We start from the raw sequence: 23,862 nt of genomic DNA, 5'->3' as shown, positions 1-23,862 counted from the left end.
TAGAAATGTAATTGTGAAAGTACCTGAAAGGAATGTTTATTTTGAAATTTTGATTTATGTTGTATTTTACACCTAGCTATATTGATTATATATAATCAGGCAACACAGTATTAAAATTCAAAATTTCCATTAATAGGACTTGGATAGGACAAAATGGAACCAGAAATAGTTATATTTTTTTCCTTACAAATTTAAAATTATTTGTTACATAGAACTGTAAATTTATTAAAGGTCTTCTCATTATCTAATTCACTTCTTAACAAGAACCGTGAGGGGCACACAGGGCATTTTCTACCTGGATTTATAAGAAAATGGAGTCCCACAGGCTTAAATATCACTGCAAAAAGTAACTGAACTTAAAAATCTTAACACTTTCCTCTTTATTTTTTGAGAAGATATAATACTCTAAAGTATTCTTATAATCTTTAGTGTTACATATAACAAGCACTTAATATTACTACAAAATTACTATTAAAAATATCAAAATTAGTATATTTTTTAGTCTTTCTATATTAGCAGATGTCGTACATGCATCTAGATGGAAATTCATTTGGAAAATAATATTGTGTCTATATTGCACAATATTGTGTCTATATCGTCTATATTTTTGGTTTACAAACCAAAATACCTAATAAAAACCGCTTTTTAATAAGTCTATTGGCAAATTAAATTTTTAGATATACTATATAATATTCAAAAGACCAAATCATCCAGAGTTGTCACAAAACTTAGATAATTTAGTCTTGGATTAAAAGAAAATGTTTTATAAAAGCTAGATATGTAGCCATATAACCCAATCAAGAAATCTCTCCTGAATAGGTTCGGCTGATATATGAAGTTATAGAGCCAAAGTCAAGTAACACTTTCAACTTCTTTCCCTGTGATGATCTTATTATGAAAATGCTTATGAGAACCTTTGGATCTGTTCCCAGAGTTTATATAGATCTAACCATGGAATATCTTTCAGCTGAGAAGATAGGCTAACTTCTGACATATATTCAGGGATGCTTAAAATTCTACTTTGTTTCTAAAGTGATGTGTAATGAGATGCCTCATGGGGTCATTTTTAATCATGAGGCAAGAAGGAAAACTGGACTTAAAAACTTCATAGGAGGGATCCCTCAGTGGCTCAGCGGTTTAGCACCTGCCTTCGGCCCAGGGTGTGATCCTGGAGACCCGGGATCGAGTCCCACGTCAGGCTCCCTGCACAGAGCCTGCTTCTCCCTTTGCCTGTGTCTTTGACTCTCTCTGTGTGTGTCTCTCATGAATAAATAAATAAAATCTTTAAAAAAAAAAACAAAAACTTCATAGGAACATGTGAATTTCAAATATAATGTAGTGTTTACTGAAATTCACAAATATTTCATAATAAACAATTTTCTAACATTAGCCATACTAGTCAATTTAAGAAGGTCAAGTAAATTTAGAGGAAATGCAATTCCAGGAAAAAGGTAAATCATAATGCATCACAGACAGGGGCTAAAAGCAAATTTTGTTCAGCATTTTAACAAAAAGGTGATAAAACAATATTGCTCCTAGTAGGACTCTAAAATTATGAGAATCAAAATAAAAAGACTGACTTAGTGCCTAGATCTTGATTTCTAAATACAATGGAAAACCAGAATTCCTTGGAGAAGTGATTGATTCCAAATCTGGAGTGGGGAAAACATAAGATCAACTTGGAGCATCTTATGCTCAAAAGTAAAAATGTGCTCAAAGTTGGGAGCAAGTTAAAAAGACACAGGAGCCAACCTGAAAGAATTACTAATAACCAATTCTAGTACTATTTGAACAACAAAATAAAGTAATGATAGTTTGGGATGATAACACATAGAATAAATATTCATAAGCCAAATTGATATAAATAAGTAAGTAAATAAATAGAGAGATATCTTTCTTACAGAAGAATTTCAAGTAATAAAAGAGGAATCAGGGAAATAAAAAGTCATCATTAGAACATCACTGTAAATAACTGTTGCCTATAGGCAAGATCCACCAATGGATACTAAAGTTGGTGGGAGGAAGCTTGAAAAGAAACAGGATAGACAGTCTCAAAGTATTTTTTTCCCCCAAACACTTAAAAATCTCAAAGGGAAAAAGAGTAACTTTAGAGAGTAGTAGCTCAACAGACATTTCTTTAAACACTAGTGATCCAGGTGGTATCAAGACTAAAAAGACAATAGATAGCTTTATAATGCACTGGAAAGGACATATCATTTCTGTGGCAGTCTTGCCAAAAAAATGCATAACCTTAATCTAATCATGAGAGAACATTAGACAAACTCAAATAAGACAATTTCACAAGGTATCTAACCAGGACTCTTCAAAGTGTCAAGGACATGAAAGACAAGGAAAGATTGAGGAACTGTCACAGATCAGAGGAGACTAAGGAAAGACATGATGACTAAATGCAATATGGGATTCTGGATGGAAAAATAGGAGAGAAAAAAGTCGTTAGTGGGAAAATTGGTGAAATTCTAATAAGGTCCATAGTTAGTCAAAACCAATGTTTGGTTTTAATCATTGTACTATGGTTGTATAAGACCTTAACATTAGAGGAATATGGGAACTCTGTAACTTCTCTGTAGGTCTAAAATTATTTCAAAATAAAACAATCAAAAATAAATAAATAAAATGCCTTATTTTTTGTGGAAGCTAATATTAGCTGACATTGAGATTTAAGGAAAATCCAGGTATTTCTGGAAGATACGAGGAAAATTAAATTCAGAGAGGTAATTACTAATATAATTTTCTAATTATGGCATAAAATAAGATTTTAACATGGCTAACTTTCTCATAAATAGACTGAAATAAGCTCTGGAAGAATCTAGAAGCCCTAGAAGAATCTTCTCTTTTGTGTTAAGAAATCATTCTAAGATTCAAGTCATTCTTTAAAACCTTTCAAATGCAGATAAACAAACTAAAACAGCACTGTTTATATCTAATATAAGCCTTAACTATAGAACACTATTACAGTGATTATCTATTTCCAATTCTCTCACTCCTCTATTAGATCATAATACAAAAGGCAAGAACCATCCATTTTTTGCCAACTTCATACCTCTGGCCCTGCAGGGTTCTTGAGACATGGGCATACTAATAATTATTAGCTCAAAGATGAATTAAAAGTTCAAGTAAAAGCTTTTTCTGGTTGAAAGGAATTATTTCCATATATTCAAAATGTTTTTAATTATACGGAACAGTACTCTGAGAAAATTATGTCTAAACTTAAAAATAAAATAACCCTCACTGTACTTCTTTGAAATCTCAGTACTGCCAATATAGCTGGTTTCTGTTCTGGGTTATACTTTACCTACATGACCTAGTCACACATAAGTTTATCCTTTCCTTTAAATTTAGCTTATATTTTGTGGCATTATGATGAGTTAATTTTTTTAGTTTCATTCAAATCAATGACTTTGAATTTTTCATTAAGTACTTGTGTTTACTTTGACACTTTACAGTCAGTCAGTGGGGGATATGGTGCAAATAACCTAAGAACTATGTCCTTTAGATAGTTATGTGGTATTACTTGAGCTACTTAAAAATAAATACTGCCTATGGTCAAATGCTGTACCGCTGATCTGTATCAGAATATGTAATCTTTAAGGCCAGATGTGGCATCCTATTCTTTGATATATCTCCAGTATCTGTTACAACAAGAACCTAGTAGATAAACATTACTTCTTGGTATCCAAACAGCATGAGTTTATGGAAGACATATGCATAAAACAGATTTGTTAAGCCAAATTTAGTATATATTATTAAAGCTAACAATAAAATTTCTCATCATGTTCATTGAATATACAATATAATTTATTATTGGGACAAGATAACAGAGGGTTCCAATCTGTGAATTTGGAAATTGAACATTACACTTTCTATAGATGAAACAGTTTTAAATTAAAGATCATCAGTGAAACAGCTTTTTTAAAAGCCCTCTTAGTTTCATAAAAATAGTAAAACAAAGAACACATTTAACCTGTATTAATAGCAGGATATTATTTTGAATGTTTCTTTTTTTTTTTTTATTTTAAATTTTTTTATTTATTTATGATAGTCACACAGAGAGAGAGAGGCAGAGACATAGGCAGAGGGAGAAGCAGGCTCCATGCACCGGGAGCCTGACGTGGGATTCGATCCCGGGTCTCCAGGATCGAGCCCTGGGCCAAAGGCAGGCGCTAAACCGCTGCGCCACCCAGGGATCCCTATTTTGAATGTTTCTGATGAGCTTTATTTATTAGTATTTTAGATTTTCAGTGTCTTAACATAAACAAGACTTTAATTTCATATTATTCAAAGCAATGCACAAATGTTTACTGAAGTTATTACAAACATAGCACCTAAATGCTTTTCTTAATGTTTTAAAGGGTATATATATACAATATAAAAAACGAACACTCCATTCTTGTGAACTATGTTATGGCAGTTACATTTTGTCTGATGTCAAATCTCTGTTAGTTTTCACTACGCTTTTTAGAATAATACTTATGATCATGTTTGACTGAATTTACTTCTTAGACAAAATCCTAACTAGAAATTTATTTTGTTGGCTGTCAAAAAAAAAAAAAAAGTATTAAAAAAAAAAAAAAAAGCAAAACTCAGGAAGGAATGAAAAGGGAAAGAAAAGGAAGGAAGAAGAGATGGAGGGAAGAAAGATATGTACCAAATGAAAATAAACACCTGATAAATATCCTTACCTTCACTTTTCCTTTCTGCTTGTTTTGCTGCATTTTCTACTTTTTTTTGTTTTGCTGCTAAGAGTTCCCGCTTTAACTGTCTTGCTTCTTTTCTGAGTTCATCACTATAAACCAAAAACAGTTATGTAAGTATATAATACAGTGAGAAAGAAAACTGTCTAGCAAAAACAGGATTATTGGTTTTCAGGTACACTAAGTATCTAAGAGAAACAAAATGTAATTCATTTTGCTTCTTACATGTGTATTATGATATGGACACACAGATAAAGAATATGGTAAAAGCTGCAATTTTTCATAATAGCAATATGAATTACCTATAAAAAAATCCCTTTCAAATATATAAAACAGAAACAGGTAAGTGATAAATGATCCACTTTTCTCCTAATTCACCTGCAAATTTAACATTCTAGTTCCAGTGTAATAAATCTTGGAGATCCTGAATCAAAACAAAACTTTAACAGAAATTCTATTTGCTAAACCCGGACATATACAAAAAGATGTGGCTTTAAAACTTGATGAATCCCTGAACTGGCACCAGAAGCTACCATTTATTAAGCAATTCCATGCTAGGTGCAGTGCTAAAATGTTTTAAACTGAATTTTTAAAACTCAACTAGTTTTTAACACACTCAATACCACAATTCTACCCTTTGTGTGAAATCTAGCAGGCTGACGTATTCTGATTATTAATACAATCATATATTAAAGGTAAACTGAGATGTAATACTGACTGTTACAAGTCCCTACATGACTGGTTTCTACACGCCAGTTTTAGGGGAGATTCACATTCCTATGCTCTGTACCCATGACATGAAACCTTAGGGTCATTTGTGGCCTGTCAAAACTTTGCATTTCCTATCTGTGAATGTCAGGCATCCACTCTATTTCAGTAAAAGCTAGAGTGAATAACAGATATTCAAAGAACATTGTAAACTTGAGTAGGTTAACAAGTTTGGAGAAGGTCTAAAAGATACTCAAGCCATCTTTCACAAAAGCTGAAAGATTTTGTGAAATCTTAAGTCTAAATAGCTCCATACTGACAACCTTTGTGTTTCTTCTTGATCCCCAAATCTTATACATTTTTTTCCTCGTTTAAATCACTGTCTTAAGGGCACCTGAGTGGCTCAGTTGGTTAAGCGTCTGCCTTCAGCTCAGGTCATGAGCCTGGGGTCCTGAGCCCCACATTTTGTTCCCTGCTCAGTGGAAAGCCTGCTTCTCCCTCCCCCTCTACCCCCTGCTTGTGCTCTCTCTCCCAAATAAATAAAATCTTAAAAAAAAAAAAAAAAAAAAGCCATTGTCCTGTATCAGTTACCAAAGTGCATTACTCAGTTCTTTTGACCTCTTATCTACATCCAACACATATAGCCATGTTTTCTATCTGCTTGGCCTCCAAGATCCTGGATTCTGAAACTTCCTCCTCTGATCAAAATCTATTTCCTTTTTAACTTTGTCTTTCATTCTTATTGAACCTGTGCTCATTCATATTAAAATGAAAGCTAACACTTTCACAGTTCATAATCCATCAGCCCTATTCTTACCCACCAGGCTCTCTATCCATTTTAGATATGGTTGGCTGTTTCACTGATATCTTCACCAGCACCGTTAATCTTCTTGTTTGCTCTTATGAACATGCCATAATCACCTAGAAGAACTTGTTTACAACATGCTCTGAGACAAGGCTCCAGAGAATATGATTTTGTTAGATGTGAGATATTGCCTGGGAATTTGCCCTTGTAACAAGTTCCCCAGGTGATTCCAATATGCGTGTAAGTTTGGGATTTAGTACGTAAAAACCGCCCGATAGCAATGATCTTCTCTTCCTTACAACTCCAAGCACGCCTGCTTCACTGATCCTTTCATTCAGCCAAACAACATACTCAAATTTCCCTGGATTCTGCTCCAATCAAGTGATGATATCTTCACCAGGGGATTCCTTGCCTGAATGAACAGTTTATGTATAGAGTTTACTTTATCAACCTCAAACTTCTTAATCTCTTGCAATCTATCCTCCTTATACTCTACTGAGACTGCTTCTGAATCAACTAAGTTCAATGGCCTTTTCTCAGTCTTCCTTTTCCTCTTCGGCTTTTTTGTCATTCAATATTAACCCCTCCTTCCTTCTTGAAATTCTATTCTAATCAGACTATGTACCACTTTAGTTGTGATTCTCCAATTCTTATTCTCTTAATTACTCCTTCTGTTCTCGACCTATCATTCTTGGCATTTTTCTCATTTCTATACCCTGTACACTGGCATTTTTATCTAACCTCATAACATCAAATGTCATTTTTATATAAGTTATTTCCAAATCTAGATGTTTTGCCCTGATTTTTTAGTCCTGCATTAAAAAAAAAAAAAAAAAGATTTTATTTATGTATTTGAGGGAGAGAGAACAAGCAAGGGGAGGGGCAGAGGGAAGGGAAAAAGCAGGCTCCCCACTGAGCTCAACATGAGGCTCGATCCCAGGACCTTAGGACCATAACCCAAGCTGAACGCAGGCGCTTAACTGACTGAGCCATCCAGGTGCCCCTGGGCCTGCTTTCTGTTATAAATCTTCATGTACATTAGTGCTGCCCAAAAGAAATATAAGGTAAGACATACATGCAATTTTAAGTTTCCTAGCAATGACATTTAAAAAAATGGTAAAAGAAAACAAGTTAAATTAATTTAAAAAATTTATCTTACCTCAATAATTTAGTATGTCCAAAATGTCATTATTTCAACATGCAACCAATATCAAAATATAATACAATATTTTATATTCTTTTTTGTACTGAATGTTCTAAATCTGGTATGTATTTTACACTTACAGAACATCTCAGATTAAAATAGCCACATTTCAAGGGCCCAGATCTAGATGGATAGTGGAGGCTAGACACTGCATAATTACAAACTTCCTGTGTTCAAACTTGAAGACATCTCCTCCCTGCCCAAATCTGTTCCTTTCCCCCAAGTCCCTATTCGATTGTGGAACCATTTTCCTCCTAATGACTAGACTTTAAACTTCCTCTGGGATTGTTTCCCTACCCTTTCACTGAATCACTGTCGAAGTATATCATTTTCCGATCTTTTTTTTTTTAATTTTTTATTTATTTATGATAGTCACAGAGAGAGAGAGAGAGAGAGAGAGAGAGAGAGAGGCAGAGACACAGGCAGAGGGAGAAGCAGGCTCCATGCACCGGGAGCCCGATGTGGGATTCGATCCCGGGTCTCCAGGATCGCGCCCTGGGCCAAAGGCAGGCGCCAAACCACTGTGCCACCCAGGGATCCCTTTCCGATCTGTCTTATATAGAACTACTCCTCTTGATTCTCAACATCCATGCCTAATTTAGGCTCTCACTGTGTATTCCTCAGATAAATGTAATTACTTCCTATTTCTTGAAGTTAAACGAGCACAGGGAATAGCAACCACATCTTTGCTTTATCCACTAAATACCATTATCTTTTTATTATACTATTTGAAAGAATTTAATTTGGAAAGTAATTCAGACATTTAGATGATGTTTTCTGAATACTAAGGTCTTTGAGGGGAAGATTATTTTGAAATTGAATAGGAAATGCTGCATGATAGCTAAACAAACTAGTTATGAGAGTCATTTGAAATATGCAAAGAATGAGAGGCAGTGACAGTATAAGCTGACAGAGTCAGTAAAGTGCAATTATCAAAATATTAGTTTTGAATTCAGAAAGTCCTAATTTAAAAATTAACTCTATTACTTATTATCTGAGTGACCTAAGAATAATTACTTAACTTCTCCAAGACTCAGTTTCTTCAAATATAAAATGGAGGTAAGATATTTAAAATATTGGGCACCCAATACATGTTCAAAAGATGGTAGCTTCTATTCTTTAGATCATGTTGAAAATAGCACTACAGTTAAGGGTTGTTTGTGATGTAGCCATATTTCTTTATTATGTTAGTTACTATAAATAAATGTTACTTCTACTATATGTGAAGATCAACTCTGTTCACAATTTTTATAAAGGGCAATGCACACATAATGCCAGCTTCTAAAGATCTATCCTTAAATAGCCGAAGGCTTGGATGCACTATTGAAGGAGCCATAATAACATACAAACTGAATAAGGATGAATAAAAACTCAAAAAAGATAAAGTGAGACAGAAAAGGGAAGGTCTATAAGATGATTCAAAATTGCTTCATTATGTTGAATTTTTCAAATGATTCAGAATTTACAACAGTGTTAAAATCTTTCAGACTACTGAAACAACACTATCTGTTGGTACTTGTGGAATACATAACTCCTGGAATGAAGTGCAAGCTTTTAAAGTAGTTCTTAGGTCACAGTCTAATTTTAGGGTTCCCAATCTTATATTCTCTGGAATATAATCTTCAATATTGCCCAAGTTAATAATGGAACTGTAAACATGATACATACAGACTCCGGATTCTTTATGTGGTTTCTTACTTAGTTTGCTAATTACTCACTGAATGAACAGTACATTTAGACTTGAATACCTGATTCTTAAGCTGAATGTTTTTTATACAGAAGACACTATGAATAAGTAACTACACAGGAAAGTTTTTATAACTATAAAGTGTGTATTTTCATCAGACTGTTCATATCACTTTATAGAAGTAGTTAAAAGCTTGCAATGTTTTAAATTGTGCAGCTTTTCAACTTGAGGTTGAAGATTTAAAATAGCAACAACACTTACCTTGCATAATTTTCAGTTTTTATTTTTCCCCAGATGCTTTAAAAAAAATATTTTATTTATTTATTTTAGAGAGAGTGAGAGTGAGCATGAGTGGGGGAAGGGGCAACAGGAGAGGGAAAGAGAAGAGAATCCCAAACAGACTCCCTAAAAGAGTGTGGAACCTGATGTGGAGATCGATCTCACAACCCTGAGATCATGACCTGATCTGAAAACAAGAGTTAGATGCTTAAACAACTGGGCTACCCAGGCGCCCTCCCAGATGCTTTTCTTTTCTTTATTCCAGGAATGTGCCTTAGGAAAATTCTGAGTTATATCTGTTCTTTTTTCTTATACCATGAGAAGTATCTTAATATTAGGGTGATGAACTCCAACACTGGCCTTTTCTAACATTCACCTCCAAAAAAAAAAAAAAAAAGAAAAGAAAAAGGACCTTATGTTTGACAGGCTTTTGAAAAGAACTTTATGAAAATGAAGTGGACAATGGACAATAAATGAATTTGTTTAGAGATGTTATTAAGCAAGCTGACAGCTAAACATATGTCCATTACAGATCATTGTTTCTTGGACCATAGATACTGTATTTGCAGTTAGCTTATGCCTGCTATTTCCTAACATCTGATAAGAATTCATAACACATGGAAATGATTGCAAAGCAAACAGTACACCCTTCATGGTTTTCAGTCTGCTGCCTTAAAACAAAGATACCGAATCTGCTTGTAATGAAACAACGGCTTGGCTGTTGATGAAATAATAAAATAGCATAATAATGGCCTATCAGATCCATTAAAACTACAGATGTATGGCACGATTTTTAGCCTTATAGTATCATCAGCAGACGCGGGGAATGGAGGTTTAGCATGGATCAGAAGGTATCATAATATGTTGTAGTATACACATGAATTGTGAAAATATATACATATATTCAGGAAATAGCTAACCTATTATATTAAATCAGGGAAACCGACTGTATGTTTACCTAGTACCAGCAGTCTGGCCTTAGACAACTAGGTTAAAGCAATTTGAGTCTCAGTTTCTGCAACTCAAAATGTGAAAAATAGTAAGGCTGTAAGAAATGAATACAATTCCATAGAAATTGCTTAGCATAGTTAACATGATGCTTGGCCCAGAATATGTACTCAACATTGGTTTGCTTCTATTATCACTATTTTTCTCATCCCCACCACAAACACCATTTCTGTTTTTACTATTTACAGAATCAATTACTGATGAACTGAGACATTAGGCTAACTAGAGATTAAAATGGCAAATTCTTTTATTTTTCTCATGAATGCATAGATTTCAAAAGCTTACTGATAAGTTTTTGGGTTTGATGCACTGCTTGGATTAAATACCATATGCTATGAAAATGAAAAATGCAACAGTTCAAAAAATCTAAAAATTACAAAATTCCCATATTCTAACTCTGGTTACTAAACACTTGGAACTGAACTGCTTTTCTTTTTTTCATTATAATCTAGTTGAGAAGGTGAAGAATTAACTAGTCAAGAAAAGTACATATATTTACAAATTCTGTGAGGTAGGCTAACAGAGAACCTACCTTACTTTTAGTCTACGTGATCTTAGAAGGCATCTATCAAAAGATGAAGGGTGTACTCTGAGAGATATAATGCTCTACATGTCTTTCATAATCTGTTACACCAATATGTAGGAATAGAAGACTGCAATTTGGAAAGAAGGAGTCTAAATGCACCTGCATATAGCCTTCAGACTTAAAATCTTACTCATTTCATGTGAAAGATCACATTTATTTCTAAATAAAAAGTTTACACATCTGATGTAGATTGCCATTAATCTTATAAGGTCTCCTTCACATCTTAGAAAGTTTTATTCTTTTCCAAAAAGCCTAAACAGTGAATCCTGCACAAAATCATAAAATGTCCATAACAGTAGGTGGTATTGCTATTCTGTCTAAAACCAAGTAAGAAGTTCAGAATCAAGCATGTTATTTTACGGCAAGATCTTGGCTTAGCTAATATTTCACAGAAGTGGAGTAAATTTGTTGTGGCAGAAATTCGGTCTTTAGCCATATGTCTATTCCACAATCCAACTTTACAAATGATATTAACTCAATATGAAAAACATGAGATTTCCATTTCCAGTAAGGCAACATACAAGGAAACCTGAAAATTTTCTTGCAATCAAACACTCAGAAGAGCTGAATAGATTTAAATAGCTGAATACATTTATAAAAATGTAATACATGCATAACTTAGCTCTTTAAATACATAGCTTAGTTTGCTAAAAACCAAGGGGTTGAAAAATAAGAAGACTGAGAACCAGAGCAAGAAGCACGGCAACTATTATTGGGGTACTCTGAGTTAAGTGGTCTTAGTAACCCAGGATTGTAGGTTTTAACATGGGGCTTTAGTCATGAGGATCGAAGTATACTCCTACACATAAATTTAACGATTCTCCACTCATTGGACAGCTCAGAATAAACATATCTACTAAAAAAAAACACAGGAAGACTATAAAGAAGGTTGTCTCTTTCAGGTCCATGCAGGTAAGCAGACTCTCAAGCTAATATTCTCAGGATATCTAAGGAGGATTTTTAATCAAGGGTTCCCGAGTGGCTCAGTAGGTTAAGAATTTGACTTCAGCTCAGGTCATGATCCAAGGGTCCTGGGATTGAGCCCCACATCAGGCTCCCTGCTCAGTGGGGAGTCTGCTTCTCCTTCTCCTTCTGCCCCTCCCCCCCGCTCAATGCTCTTTCTCAAATAAATAAATAAAATCTTAAAACAACAACAACAAAACCCACTAGTGAGCTATTATACTGTAATGTGCCTGTTGCAACAAAAGGCAAATTCTCTCTGAAGGAAGAAATTTTCAGTCAGATTTCAAAGGACTCTGAAGAGTTCTTTAAAAACAAACAAACAAACAACAAACAAACAAAACCTCCCAATAAAAAGATTTCCCAATATACAAGGAAATAAGGCATTGTGAGAATCAAAGGAACAACAAATAATAATAGAACTTGACCCTCAAAACTTTAGACTGTAAAAATAAAACAAGTATATTTATCACATGGAGAGAATAAAAAATTGAATACAAAATCTACATCAATGACTGGAAGAAGAATCAGAACAACCTTCAAAAGTGATAAAGAAAATAGTTAAACTCAATGAACTAGTGAATAGATGAAAAAAAGAGACTGAGTGAATCAGATATATCTGAAAACACATAACATAGGATACAAAACAGAGAAAAAAAATCAACAACTGTAGGAAGTTAAAAGAAAGGAAGACAGAGTGAGAAAGTCCATTATAAGTGGAACTGCAGAAAGAAAAAACAGAAACTGAAATTGAGACAACGCCTGAGAATTTTTCCAAAACTGATGAAAAATAATAGTCTTTAGATTCAGGAAGCTCAATGAATTCAAGCAAGATAAATAAAAAGAAAATCCAAATGTAGACATATCATCATCAAAATACAGAACACCACAAATTGATCTTAAAACATCAGGATAGAGGCACCTGGGTGATTCAATGAGGTTAAGCATTCTACTCTTGCCTTCAGGCTCAGGTCATGATCTCATGGGTCCTGGAAATCAGTCCTATGTTGGGCTGGCTCATTGCTTAGTGGGGAGTCTGCTGGAAGATTCTCTTTCTCTGCCCCTCCCCCCATGTGCCTGTGTGCGCTCTCTCCCCTAAATAAATAAATAAATAAATAAATAAATAAATAAATAAATGATTTAAAAAACCAGCATAAACATGGATAAATCACTTAAAATTAAATTCACCGTTTTCTTTGATAGAGCAAGTAGCTGGACATATTGTAAAACTAGTCATGGACTTATTCAATATAAAATGATGTCTTTCATTATTGTCATTAAAAGCAAAGGACAGGGGGATCCCTGGGTGGCGCAGCGGTTTGGTGCCTGCCTTTGGCCCGGAGCGCGATCCTAGAGACCCGGGATCGAATCCCACGTCAGGCTCCCTGCATGGAGCCTGCTTCTCCCTCTGCCTGTGTCTCTGCCTCTCTGTCTCTCTCTGTGTGACTATCATGAATAAATAAAAAATAAAATATTAAAAAAAATAAAACATTAAAAAAAAATAAAAGCAAAGGACAAATAATGGCTTAATGCTTAAACAAAAATGATTATGGATTAGTTGTAACTAGCTTAACTATTTCAAGAATGCAAAATAACAGGTCAAAGTTAAGCTTGGGATATATTTCTACTAATATACTATAAAATAGGTGCTTACCCACTTTCTGGCTTATCATGCTGCCTTGAGTATAAAGCAGAAGACAAACCAATACAGGTGTAGGATAAATGGGTGGGCCAGGAGGTAGAAGAAGTACTAGCAGCAGTAATATACAAGACCGATTGGCATTTAGCTAACAGCACAATCTGAGTCAACACCACGATGTGACTGCCCAAAAAAGTATGTATGATCATAGGTCTCATTAAAAGTACAGTATTCCCAATATGCATGTTACATCTTTTGCAATTGTTCCACAGTCCTTGGATATTCTGTTCTATTTTGTTCAGTCTTTGTTCTCCTAGGTTTTTGGTCTTCAAAGAATCTATTGATATATATCCTCTCGCTCAGAGATTCTTTCCTCTGTGTCTAGGCTACTAGTAAGCCCAATGAAAAGCATTCTTCACTTCTCTTACAGTGTTTTTGATCTGTAAGATTTCTTTTTGGTTCCTTCTCATCATTTTGGTCTTCATCTCCCTGCCTACATTACCTGTCTGTCCTTTCATGTGGTCTACTTTAACCAGTAGAGCTCTTAGCATATTAATGATGGTTGTTTCAAATTCGCAATCTGATAATTCCAACATCCTTGCCATATCTGGTGCTGATGCTTGCTCCATCTCTTCAAATTGTGTCTTTTGCCTTTTGGTATGCCCTGTAATTTTTTTCCTGGTAGCCATTCATGATATATTAGGTAAAAGGAATTGTTATAAGTAGGCCTTTAATAATGTGGTAGTGAGGTGTGGGAGGGGATGCCCAATAGTACCATGATTAGATATTAGTCTTTTAGTTATCCTATACCTCTGGACTATGACTTCACAAGTGTTTCTCAGACTTGTTTATTTGTCCCCCATTAGGTGTGGGCAAGATGGCTACAGTTGACTAGAATTTATGTTTTCCTTCTCCCACATGGAAGGCTAGAGGGAACTGGAATTAGGTGTTTCATTTCTCCCATAAGGAGGGATAGAGCTAGAGGGAGTTGGCTATTTCCCTTCCCCCAGGTAAGTTAGGCTCTGATAATTGCCCAGCAGGTTAGGCTCTCTAGTTAACTAGTTTTCTCTAAAGACAAGCAAGAAGAACACCATATTCCATTATATTTTAAAATGGTTCCTTTTACCCTTTTCTGGAGGAATCACTAGGGATTTTTCTGTTATATTTACTATAAGAACTTAGTTGAACTCTCAGAGGTATAGCTCACAATATTGTGGGGAGGCCTCTGTATAACTGTGTCCCCCTGGAGTCTTTAGCTCTCACATTTGTCCACACAGAGCCTCCAGCAATTCAATTATAGTTCAGGCTTCTCATCCCAGCACTGTTTCCATAGCCGTTTCTCCTTGTGCTAAGGTGAGCTGCAATTCCCTGTGGTCACCTGTCTGTCTCTCCAATACTGAAGGCAGAAGTTTGCCCTGTCCTGTTTCCTCATCTCTGGTAGTGACTCAAGAAGAGGAAAAAAAGCAAGATTAAAACATTTTATTTTAAAAAGAATTTAGTTTTATTTTACTTGAATTTAACATAATACTAAATGGAAGACTAAAAAAAAAATTCTAAATTTATATAAATGCTTGTGTCCAGAGATTTCCTAAGAAAGTCTTCCATTTTATGAAAAAATGTCATAGAAATATTAAAAAATTGGATTTTATTTTAAATGACATGATTCAATTTTAGGCTGTACTGATTAACTTCCTGACTTAAACGTTGAGGAAATTAAAATACTTAACATTTTTTCCACTTTTTCCTTCCTCCATTTTCCAATTTGGGTTAGTTACATTATTGTTTTTATGTTGTCAATGTTAATAGCATGTATATATAGAATTTTCAGTTACATGGTCTTAGTTTCATATGAAAATGGATTTATTGTTCACCACCATCACTTTTTCCCCTAGTCCTCAGTTTAAGAAATGTTTGGAATAATGTTCACCTGCTGTTAATAATAGTTATTTCTGGATGTAGGTGTATTGTTTCGGGTTTCCTATTTTCTTCTTGCTCTGATATATGGTCTTAATTTTTTATGAGTAGGCATCATTTTTACAAAAAATAAATTAAGACATTTAGAAAAAAATTTAATGAGCTACATTTATTACAGTATCAAACACTGTGAGTCAATATGTAGTAACGGATAAATAAACATAGGGATAAACTAAGGGAAAAATGGTATCAGAATACTAATCCTAGGAATCTGAGAGATATATGGAGGCTAGAGAAGAGGAGAACTTTTATGGGAAGACATTTCGAACGTAACATAAAGAATAAAAACCACTAAGAAAACTGCAACAGATAAAATAATGGATACTGAAAAATGATGAGTTAATTTTTGTAAAGGTCCTACTTAGCACAAATAAGCATTATGTAAATTATTTATTAAAGATTTCCCTTTTCCCACAGTATTCTTGCTAAGTTTGTTTTACATACATCACAATGACTTCAAAGTTATGTAAAAGTATGAAAATGTGAACAAATGATTTTAAATAGAGTACATGATATGAATTAAATGAGGGAAGAAAGTGAGGTAGAAGTTTTTCTGGCATTCAACTAGACTTTCATCAGCATGGATTAGAATTACACAAATTGGGTGCTATAGGATCATTTATTTATACAGTGTTTCTTTCATAAATGGAGTTGCATGTGGGTGGGCCTTTTAAATCACTGAAACTTCCCATTTTAAGTTTAGGGACCGTTGGCCCTGCCTTCTTATCTAATGCATGGAGAGACACTGGGGTCCCTCCTTCACCTGTAAGCCCCTTTCATGTGGCTCCTGGACCATTTGTGATGAGGACAAAAAGTACATCATAAGCTTCTATTCCACTGGAGAATGAGTCACACTGTTGCAGGTCTATAAAATCAAATCTAATCTGAGTGTAGCCTTTCTGATAGTAACTAAAAGATGGTGGTGGTGATTATGATGGTGATAATGATGTCATATCTTATTTTTCTAATTTTAATTTCAGACTCTTCTCACTGGGTGGGTGGGAGTTCCCAAGTTCCCCAAGAAGTACTTTGCTTGCTTTTTCAAGACAGATGAGCCATTAGATAAATGGTGCTCTTACTTACCTGACTTTGAAGATTACCCTTCCTATTTGCCTAGTCTAATGAGCAAGCTTAGACTCTTTTGGTACAGATGCCTTTCCAGATCAAGTTTACTGCATCCTTTTGACCTTGGGACACTGATTTGTCTTGCCTTCAAGTCAGTCTCCAACTAGAGTCAGGGTAACTTTTTAAAGCTCACATTTGATCTTATGGATTCTTTGCTACAGCATCCTTTGATGCTTAAAGCTCATACTTATTAACTTTACTACACGGTTCTTCATGGTCTTAGCTATGCTTTATTCTCTAGCTCTATCTCTGATGCCTCACCCCTTGCATGCATTCCACACATTCTCAAATCCCATTAGTTCTTAGAATGTATCATAATCTTTGACACCTATTCCTTGTGGCCTATACCGTAACTCCTCTCTTTCACCTCCTTTCCACTCAGATCTCAGTTTCCATGCCGCTTTCTCTGCAGAGACTTCTGAATTCCAATACTGGCACACAAATATACAATACACTCCCTATATTTATCCTGTCACATTTACAATACCATATTTTAACTGCCTGTTACTTCTTTGTAATATACATTAGTCTAATAAAACCAAGTCATTTTACTTTTGTAACCCAAAAAACTAGCACAGAATCTGACACATAAGCAATATTCATCACTCAGTAAATATGTCAAATAGTACACTAACACTAAAAAAATAATTCATTTCTCTTAAGCATGGGCAAAATGTATCAATACTAAGTGTGTGAACACTTTAACTCAGCAATTCTAGGCATGTATTGTAAGGTGCCAAAAGTATTCAAGCACCTGGACAGATGTAAAATGTGCTGCTGTTCATTATAACACTGTTTATAATGGGAAATGTCTATTTAAAATAATTATGCTACATAACACAGATTATATAATAAAGACAGAGTATTATTTGATTTATACAGAATTATGTGTTTGGAAATGTGTGTATGCCTACACACAAAAACAAAAATAGGAGCACTTGGCTGGCTCAGTCAGAAGAGCCATGCGACTCTTGATCTTGGGGTCATGAATTCAAGCCCCACATTGGGTGGAGTAACTTCAATCAATCAATCAATCAATCAATCAATAAACTTAAAAAACAAAAAAGGAGGGGCGCCTGGGTGGCTCAGTCAGTTAGGCACCTGCCTTTGGCTCAGGTCATGATCTCGGAGTCCTGGGACAGACCCCCACATAGGGCTCCCTGCTCAGTGGGGAGCCTGCTTCACCCTCTCCCTATTTTGCTCCCCCTGTTTGTACCCTCTCATTCTCTCTTTCAAATAAATAAATCTTTAAAAGACACACACACACAAAGAAAAGTCTTATCAAAATGAAAACAATGATTAGCTCTGTAGAGTGCAACGCCATGTGATGATTTTATAAAGAATTCATATTATAAAGATTAACCTATTTCTGTTCAGAAAAAGAAAAAGTTTCCCTTTTTTAGGGGGACTATTTCAAATGATTTCCTTGGAATATCCATGATAGATATTATGGCCCATTGTTCCTTCTGTACTCTTTTTCAAAATTAAAAAAAAAGTTAAAGAAGTTAATCAATTAAAAATATTCTAACACCCAGGACACTTAATGCATGATCTTTACTGATTTTTGATTTCTACAGTGGTCTCACCGAATACTCTTAAAATCTTATTTTAGTAACGTATATTAAGTCAAGCACAGGAGATAAGGTGTGGCATATCTGAATGCTTACACAACATTTACATTTAGATTTTTCTATTTGCAAGACATATGAAATTTAACATAAAGTATACTCCCATTTGTACTAATAAGTTTACTACTATAATGACAGTATTCAGTCTTTAAACAAAAGGTTCTTAAAAATCTCCACTGCGATTTAATTATCCATTACTGTGGATAAACAAACTCACTTTATGAATTTGATGAAACTACAAGTCCAGGTCACTACAAAAACATTTTCCTCACATTTGATCTCACCTCTCCAACTAAACATTTGAAGCCTACGATATATGCTTCTGTTCCATGGCTCTAAGCCACTAAGGATGTTTTGGAGAAGGAATATAAACTTTCATAGTTTTTTAAAGCTTCTTTCCTATCCTAAAGGCCATGGGGGCAAGGAATGGGGGGAAGAACTAAGGAAACAAGCCAAGGTAGAAGAGGAAAGGTTTTACATTTTTTTTCATCAGTAAACAATAATGCTTCAAATTAAGGGAGAGAGGAAAAAAGAACTAGTTTTCTTTCCTTTCTAGATACATAAACCACACAGTGCAGTATGAGTACTGTGGATACAATAGGCATTAAGCCACAGCAGGGGCCGTTGGTTTGTGCATCCTGACTTTTCTAAAAAAAAAAAAACTTTCACCTACATTGTGGCTAAAGATATGCTCTAAATTAAGCTGCAGATTTTCTGCTTCTAGAACTCTGTCTGGCATTTAGCTGGCAAGTTGCATTCTCAGAGGACTAGTGATGGGATGCAAGAATGGACTCATCCCCAGGATACTGCTGCAGAAAAAGCCAGTTTTTCTATCCTGTGAGTCTGTGTAGGATTTAACCTTTCTGTGGGTTTCCTACTCTCTTACCACCTGGCAGACAAACAAGACCAAAAAATTTGCTTGAACTGTGCTAGACCAGCCCTTCAAGAAAATAAGGACAAGATGTGAGCCAGGAAAAGCACTTTGGAAACTACTTGCACCTAATAAAAACATATTTTTAATTTAGCTAATGTGAAACCCAAAGTAGTTCAATCCAAATGGAAAAGATGCTTTATTTATATTTATGTGAGTTCTTAATTTAGGCTTGATTCATGCTTCATGAATAAAAGCCACCATTTTATAGAATAAGGTGCACATTTGGCTGTGCATCCCTTTGCTTTTCATTAAACCACTATGAGAGATGTGGCAAGATTCAACATTTGTCCTTAATTTTGTCAATAAGCTGAAATTTTCCTTTATTTTTTATTAAAAAATTATAATCAACAAGGTAATATGATTAGAATTTCACATGGTTACTTTTATCTTTTTTTTTCTGTAGTCCCAAAATGTTCCAAGTACTGTGCCAATAAAATAAGCACACCCATGCCTACTATCTCATTTAGTCCCTAGCCAATTGAGCAACTCCAACTAAGGCACCAGATAAAGTAGAGCAAAATGAACCATTCTTTTTTGCACCCTGTCTAAATTCCTCATCCACACAAGTCTGTTTTAGTCACCGAGTTTTGGCATGGTTTTAATACGGCAACAGATAATCAAAACAGGACTATGATATGTAGTCATTTATATATTAATAATCTACCAAGAGGACTCATAAGCAAGAAACTATTGACATCTTTTGAAGAAATTCACTATTATTAGTCATTTCAAATGGTGTCCACAGAGTTGGGTCCACGTATTTTGAGTTAAGAGGTAATACAAGTGTTTACATTACATTATAATTTAAAGTATACTGTTATATATGTACAACACTCAAAAAAATCCATGGGAAATCTTCAGCCAGAAAGATTGATGCTGTTATATTAACATTAAAAACCAAAACATCCTCATGAGATCCAGAGACAGGTACCCATCTTAAAACATAGAACAACCAAAGATAAAAACTGAAAATCTAGCCTGAAAATCTGGAGCCTGGGCTAGCACTTCAGACATCTATCAGTGGTGGTGTGCTATAAAATCATATGGAAGGCAGCACGTGGGGTGGTATCGGCACTCATCCCAACATCCTGGGCAAGCAAAAGCTCTATTTAGACAGATGCAGATTTGTGATGCTTTATTTTCTATAAATGTTAATGACTTTTGCATTTTATTCCTGTTGAGGGTTTAAGTATATTTTAAAATCTAGTATCATCATATTAGGTATTGTAAGTCTTGTACTAATAACATCTGAATTCATTTAAGTATCGACACCTGAATAAAACTGTTTTTTTAAATTTTTTATTTATTTAAAAAAATTTTTTTTGAATAAAACTGTTAAATTGTGATCATCTGTTGTGGTTAGCAATGTAATGGTAGCTTAAGTATGGAACAGTAGTTAAATGTATTGTTATCTGAAGTGAGACTACCTGAATTGAAAGTTTGCTCTGATTTTTTATTTTTATTTTTATTTTTTGCTTCCCACCATAGCTCCCCCAAAATGCCCTAATAATACTAATTTTACCTTGTAGGGATGCTGAGGGTTTAGTGAATTAACACAGAAGAGTGTGTACACAAGATGTGTTAAATAAATATTTGTTATTATTGTTATATTTTAACTTTACCAACAATAAAATGTTGATGCTGAGGTCAAAATTAATAATCACATTTTAAATTTGCACACTCTGTAAAAGGTCTTGATAAAAATGAGAAAATCAATATAATGGACTCAGTATAGTTCCTGAGACATAATAAACACTTATAATAATAATAGAATCCTAATAGGAAAGAATCTTAAGAAATCATCTGGTTCTGCTTCTAGATGTTGCCTTATTGTTTGTACACAAAGTACCTTCCTCAAACTTTTATATGAATAGTCTGTTTTCTTTTAAAAAATATGCTCAAAACAAACACTCTTAGTGCTTTACCATTCCTGATAGGTCTATTTTCTATCACACTAATGATGTGTGCAATTCCACTCTGAATTCTAATCATGTCTTGTTATCTATTTAATTTTCTTTTCTTTGACCTATCATTTAGAAGCAATGTAACAAACTGTATATTCAGTGTGTATAGTTTAATGAGTTTTGACAGATGTATACACCTGTGTAACCTGAATCCCTAGAACGTTGTCATCGTTCTACCCAGAACGTACAACCCAGAAAGTTGCCTTGTACCCTTTTGCACATAATCTCTGCCATTCCTGCCACCTCCCCACCCCTTGCCCACAACTACTGTTCTCTTTTCTACCACCATCTTAGTTTTGATGTCCTAACAATTCACGTAAATGGAATCAGACAGTATGTTCTCTTTGGTATCAGACTTATTTCACTAAGCACAAAGTGTTTTTTGAGGTTTATGGAAATGACTACAGTATGTATCCGTTTCTTTTTATGCTAATATTTTATCATATGACTACACGTGGCTTATCATTATCCTGTTGATGTAAATCTGGGTTACATCTAGTTTCTGACCATTATGAATATAAGTATTATGAATATACATAATATGTATATGTATACATATATACAAGTCTTTTGTGAATAAATGCTTTCGTTTCTCTTTGATAAACACCTGGGTGTGATAAATACCTATGCATGATGGGACATGGGGTACATGTATGCTTAACCCTAAAAAACTGCTGAATTGCTTGTCATATTTTATATTCCCACCGGAGATTAGCATTTAACAGTTCTGATATGCTGTCTCCTTGCTGAAATTAGGTTTCTCAGTTTTTTTCTTTCTTTTTTTTTTTTTCAAGCCAGTCTAGGGAGTGTTATCTCACAGTAGTTTATGTTTTCCTGAATATGATATTGAACATTTTTTCATGTGCCACCCATCTGACTTCTGATGAAATGTCTGAGTCCTTACTCCATCTAAAAAGGATTCTAAATACAAGTTTTTACCAAATTTATATGATGCAAATGTCTTTCTCAATCTTCAGCCACCTATTTTTTTTGCATTATCTTTTGATATGCAGTATTTTTAAAATTCTGTGGAAGTCCTTGCTCTCCCTCTAAAGTGCAACTGATATAAAAATGATGTGGGAACCCTGGGTGGCGCAGCAGTTTAGCGCCTGCCTTTGGCCCAGGTCGTGATCCTGGAGACCCGGGATCGAATCCCACGTCGGGCTCCTGGTGCATGGAGCCTGCTTCTCCCTCTGCCTGTGTCTCTGCCCCTCTCTCTCTTTGACTATCATAAATAAATAAAAAATTTAAAAAATTAAAAAAAATGATGTAAACCAAAGGCACAATTTTTTTTTAAAGGCACAATTTTAATAATAATTTATTAAATCCCCAAAAGAAACCCAGGATGAGGCCCAAGGTGAGTTTTCAGTAGGAAGCCTAGATCTGTCACTGACTTCTAATCCAGAGTTTCTTCCATTACTCTGATATATCCAACCTAACTAAATGGCTTTCCATTTTTAAGTCTTTTTAAAAATGACTTATTAATAAGGCCATTTTGAATGATTCCTTGACTTCTAGCATTTTAGCAATGTTACCTTATTTGTGCAAATGTGTTATTATCTTGAATCCTTTTTTCAAAGTCAACAAATTGGGTGCTGGCGTGGAACAGGCACTCAATATGCCTAGGTTGCCAAAAGCTGCTAACAGGTCCTCTGTGGGTGTGATTCTTAAATTACCCAACAGTGGGACCCTGTCAGCGGTTCCACTTTTATAGGCTTTGTATTGCTGGATGTCTTAAACCTGATAGCCATTAGGCAAATTCCTGACTGAGCATATCCTGCCCACACATAGGTATTTGTCTTTGTCCTCTTTTGAACAGTGGTAGAACACTAGTCAGTGAGTAAATGTGGTGAAAAAGGAAGTCCAATCTTTATTAGGCAGTGATGAATGAACTGAATACTGAAATTTAAACTGGTAATAAATGGTGCTTCCTAGACTTTATTCTTTCAAACAATATATGGCCCAGATGTTAACTTACTCAAACCTTAAATCAAGCAAGAACTTACAACGTCTCTAATCTGGTACCTTCTCAGAGAGAATGGAATGGAAAATGCATTGTCAACTGACACTTTTCTCTTTGCTATGAAAATATTACTATTCTTTACAGGCTTTTACACATTTATAGATTTTTATCAACATACTTCTATTTTCAACCTAGGCCAGTTACATTAGCTAGCAACATCTGGTCAATCACAAAGTGTTATTGTAAGGAGATCATTTACAGAAATACAATTTAATTCAGATCTGATTTTCAGAATTATAAAAAATAGAGCAGAATTTATTGTATTTATTATACAGAAAGGCTGTGAAAAGACAACTAAGATTAAGTCAGTTTCTTTTTTTTGTCAGTTTCTATTGCTTCCAAAGATTCCTTCAAATGATTATCTTTAACTCAATTTCTACTCCTAAGACTACCAATGACTTAAAATGATCTTTTCTTCTGATGAACATGATATCCCTGAATGATCCAAGTCCCTAAGTTCTTTGAGGAATTACTTTTGCAACTAGAGCAATAAGAGAGCCTCACAAATTTCTAACCCCAAATGTCACTACTGAAAACAAAGACAAAACCTTCCTGAAAAACTAAACTATTAGAAGTTCAGACTGAAATATAGGAACCTATCATATATAAATTTCTGTAAGACAAAT

The 23,862-nt window shown here is 34.5% G+C and overlaps 1 protein-coding gene across 2 annotated transcripts in view; it reads right to left on the bottom strand.

The window, feature by feature from the left end:
- Positions 1-23,862, bottom strand: part of CWC27 (CWC27 spliceosome associated cyclophilin) — a 192,142-nt gene that overhangs the window by 95,834 nt on the left and 72,446 nt on the right. For both annotated transcript variants that reach the window (XM_049103136.1, XM_025447968.3), the window contains exon 11: positions 4,701-4,804. In XM_049103136.1, coding sequence (XP_048959093.1) covers positions 4,701-4,804 — 104 coding nt within the window. The remainder of the gene's footprint in view (positions 1-4,700; positions 4,805-23,862) is intronic.

Source organism: Canis lupus, chromosome 2, assembly GCF_003254725.2.
Source record: "Canis lupus dingo isolate Sandy chromosome 2, ASM325472v2, whole genome shotgun sequence".
In the NCBI taxonomy this organism is placed as follows: domain Eukaryota; kingdom Metazoa; phylum Chordata; class Mammalia; order Carnivora; family Canidae; genus Canis; species Canis lupus.
This window is presented reverse-complemented; position numbering and strand designations above follow the sequence as displayed.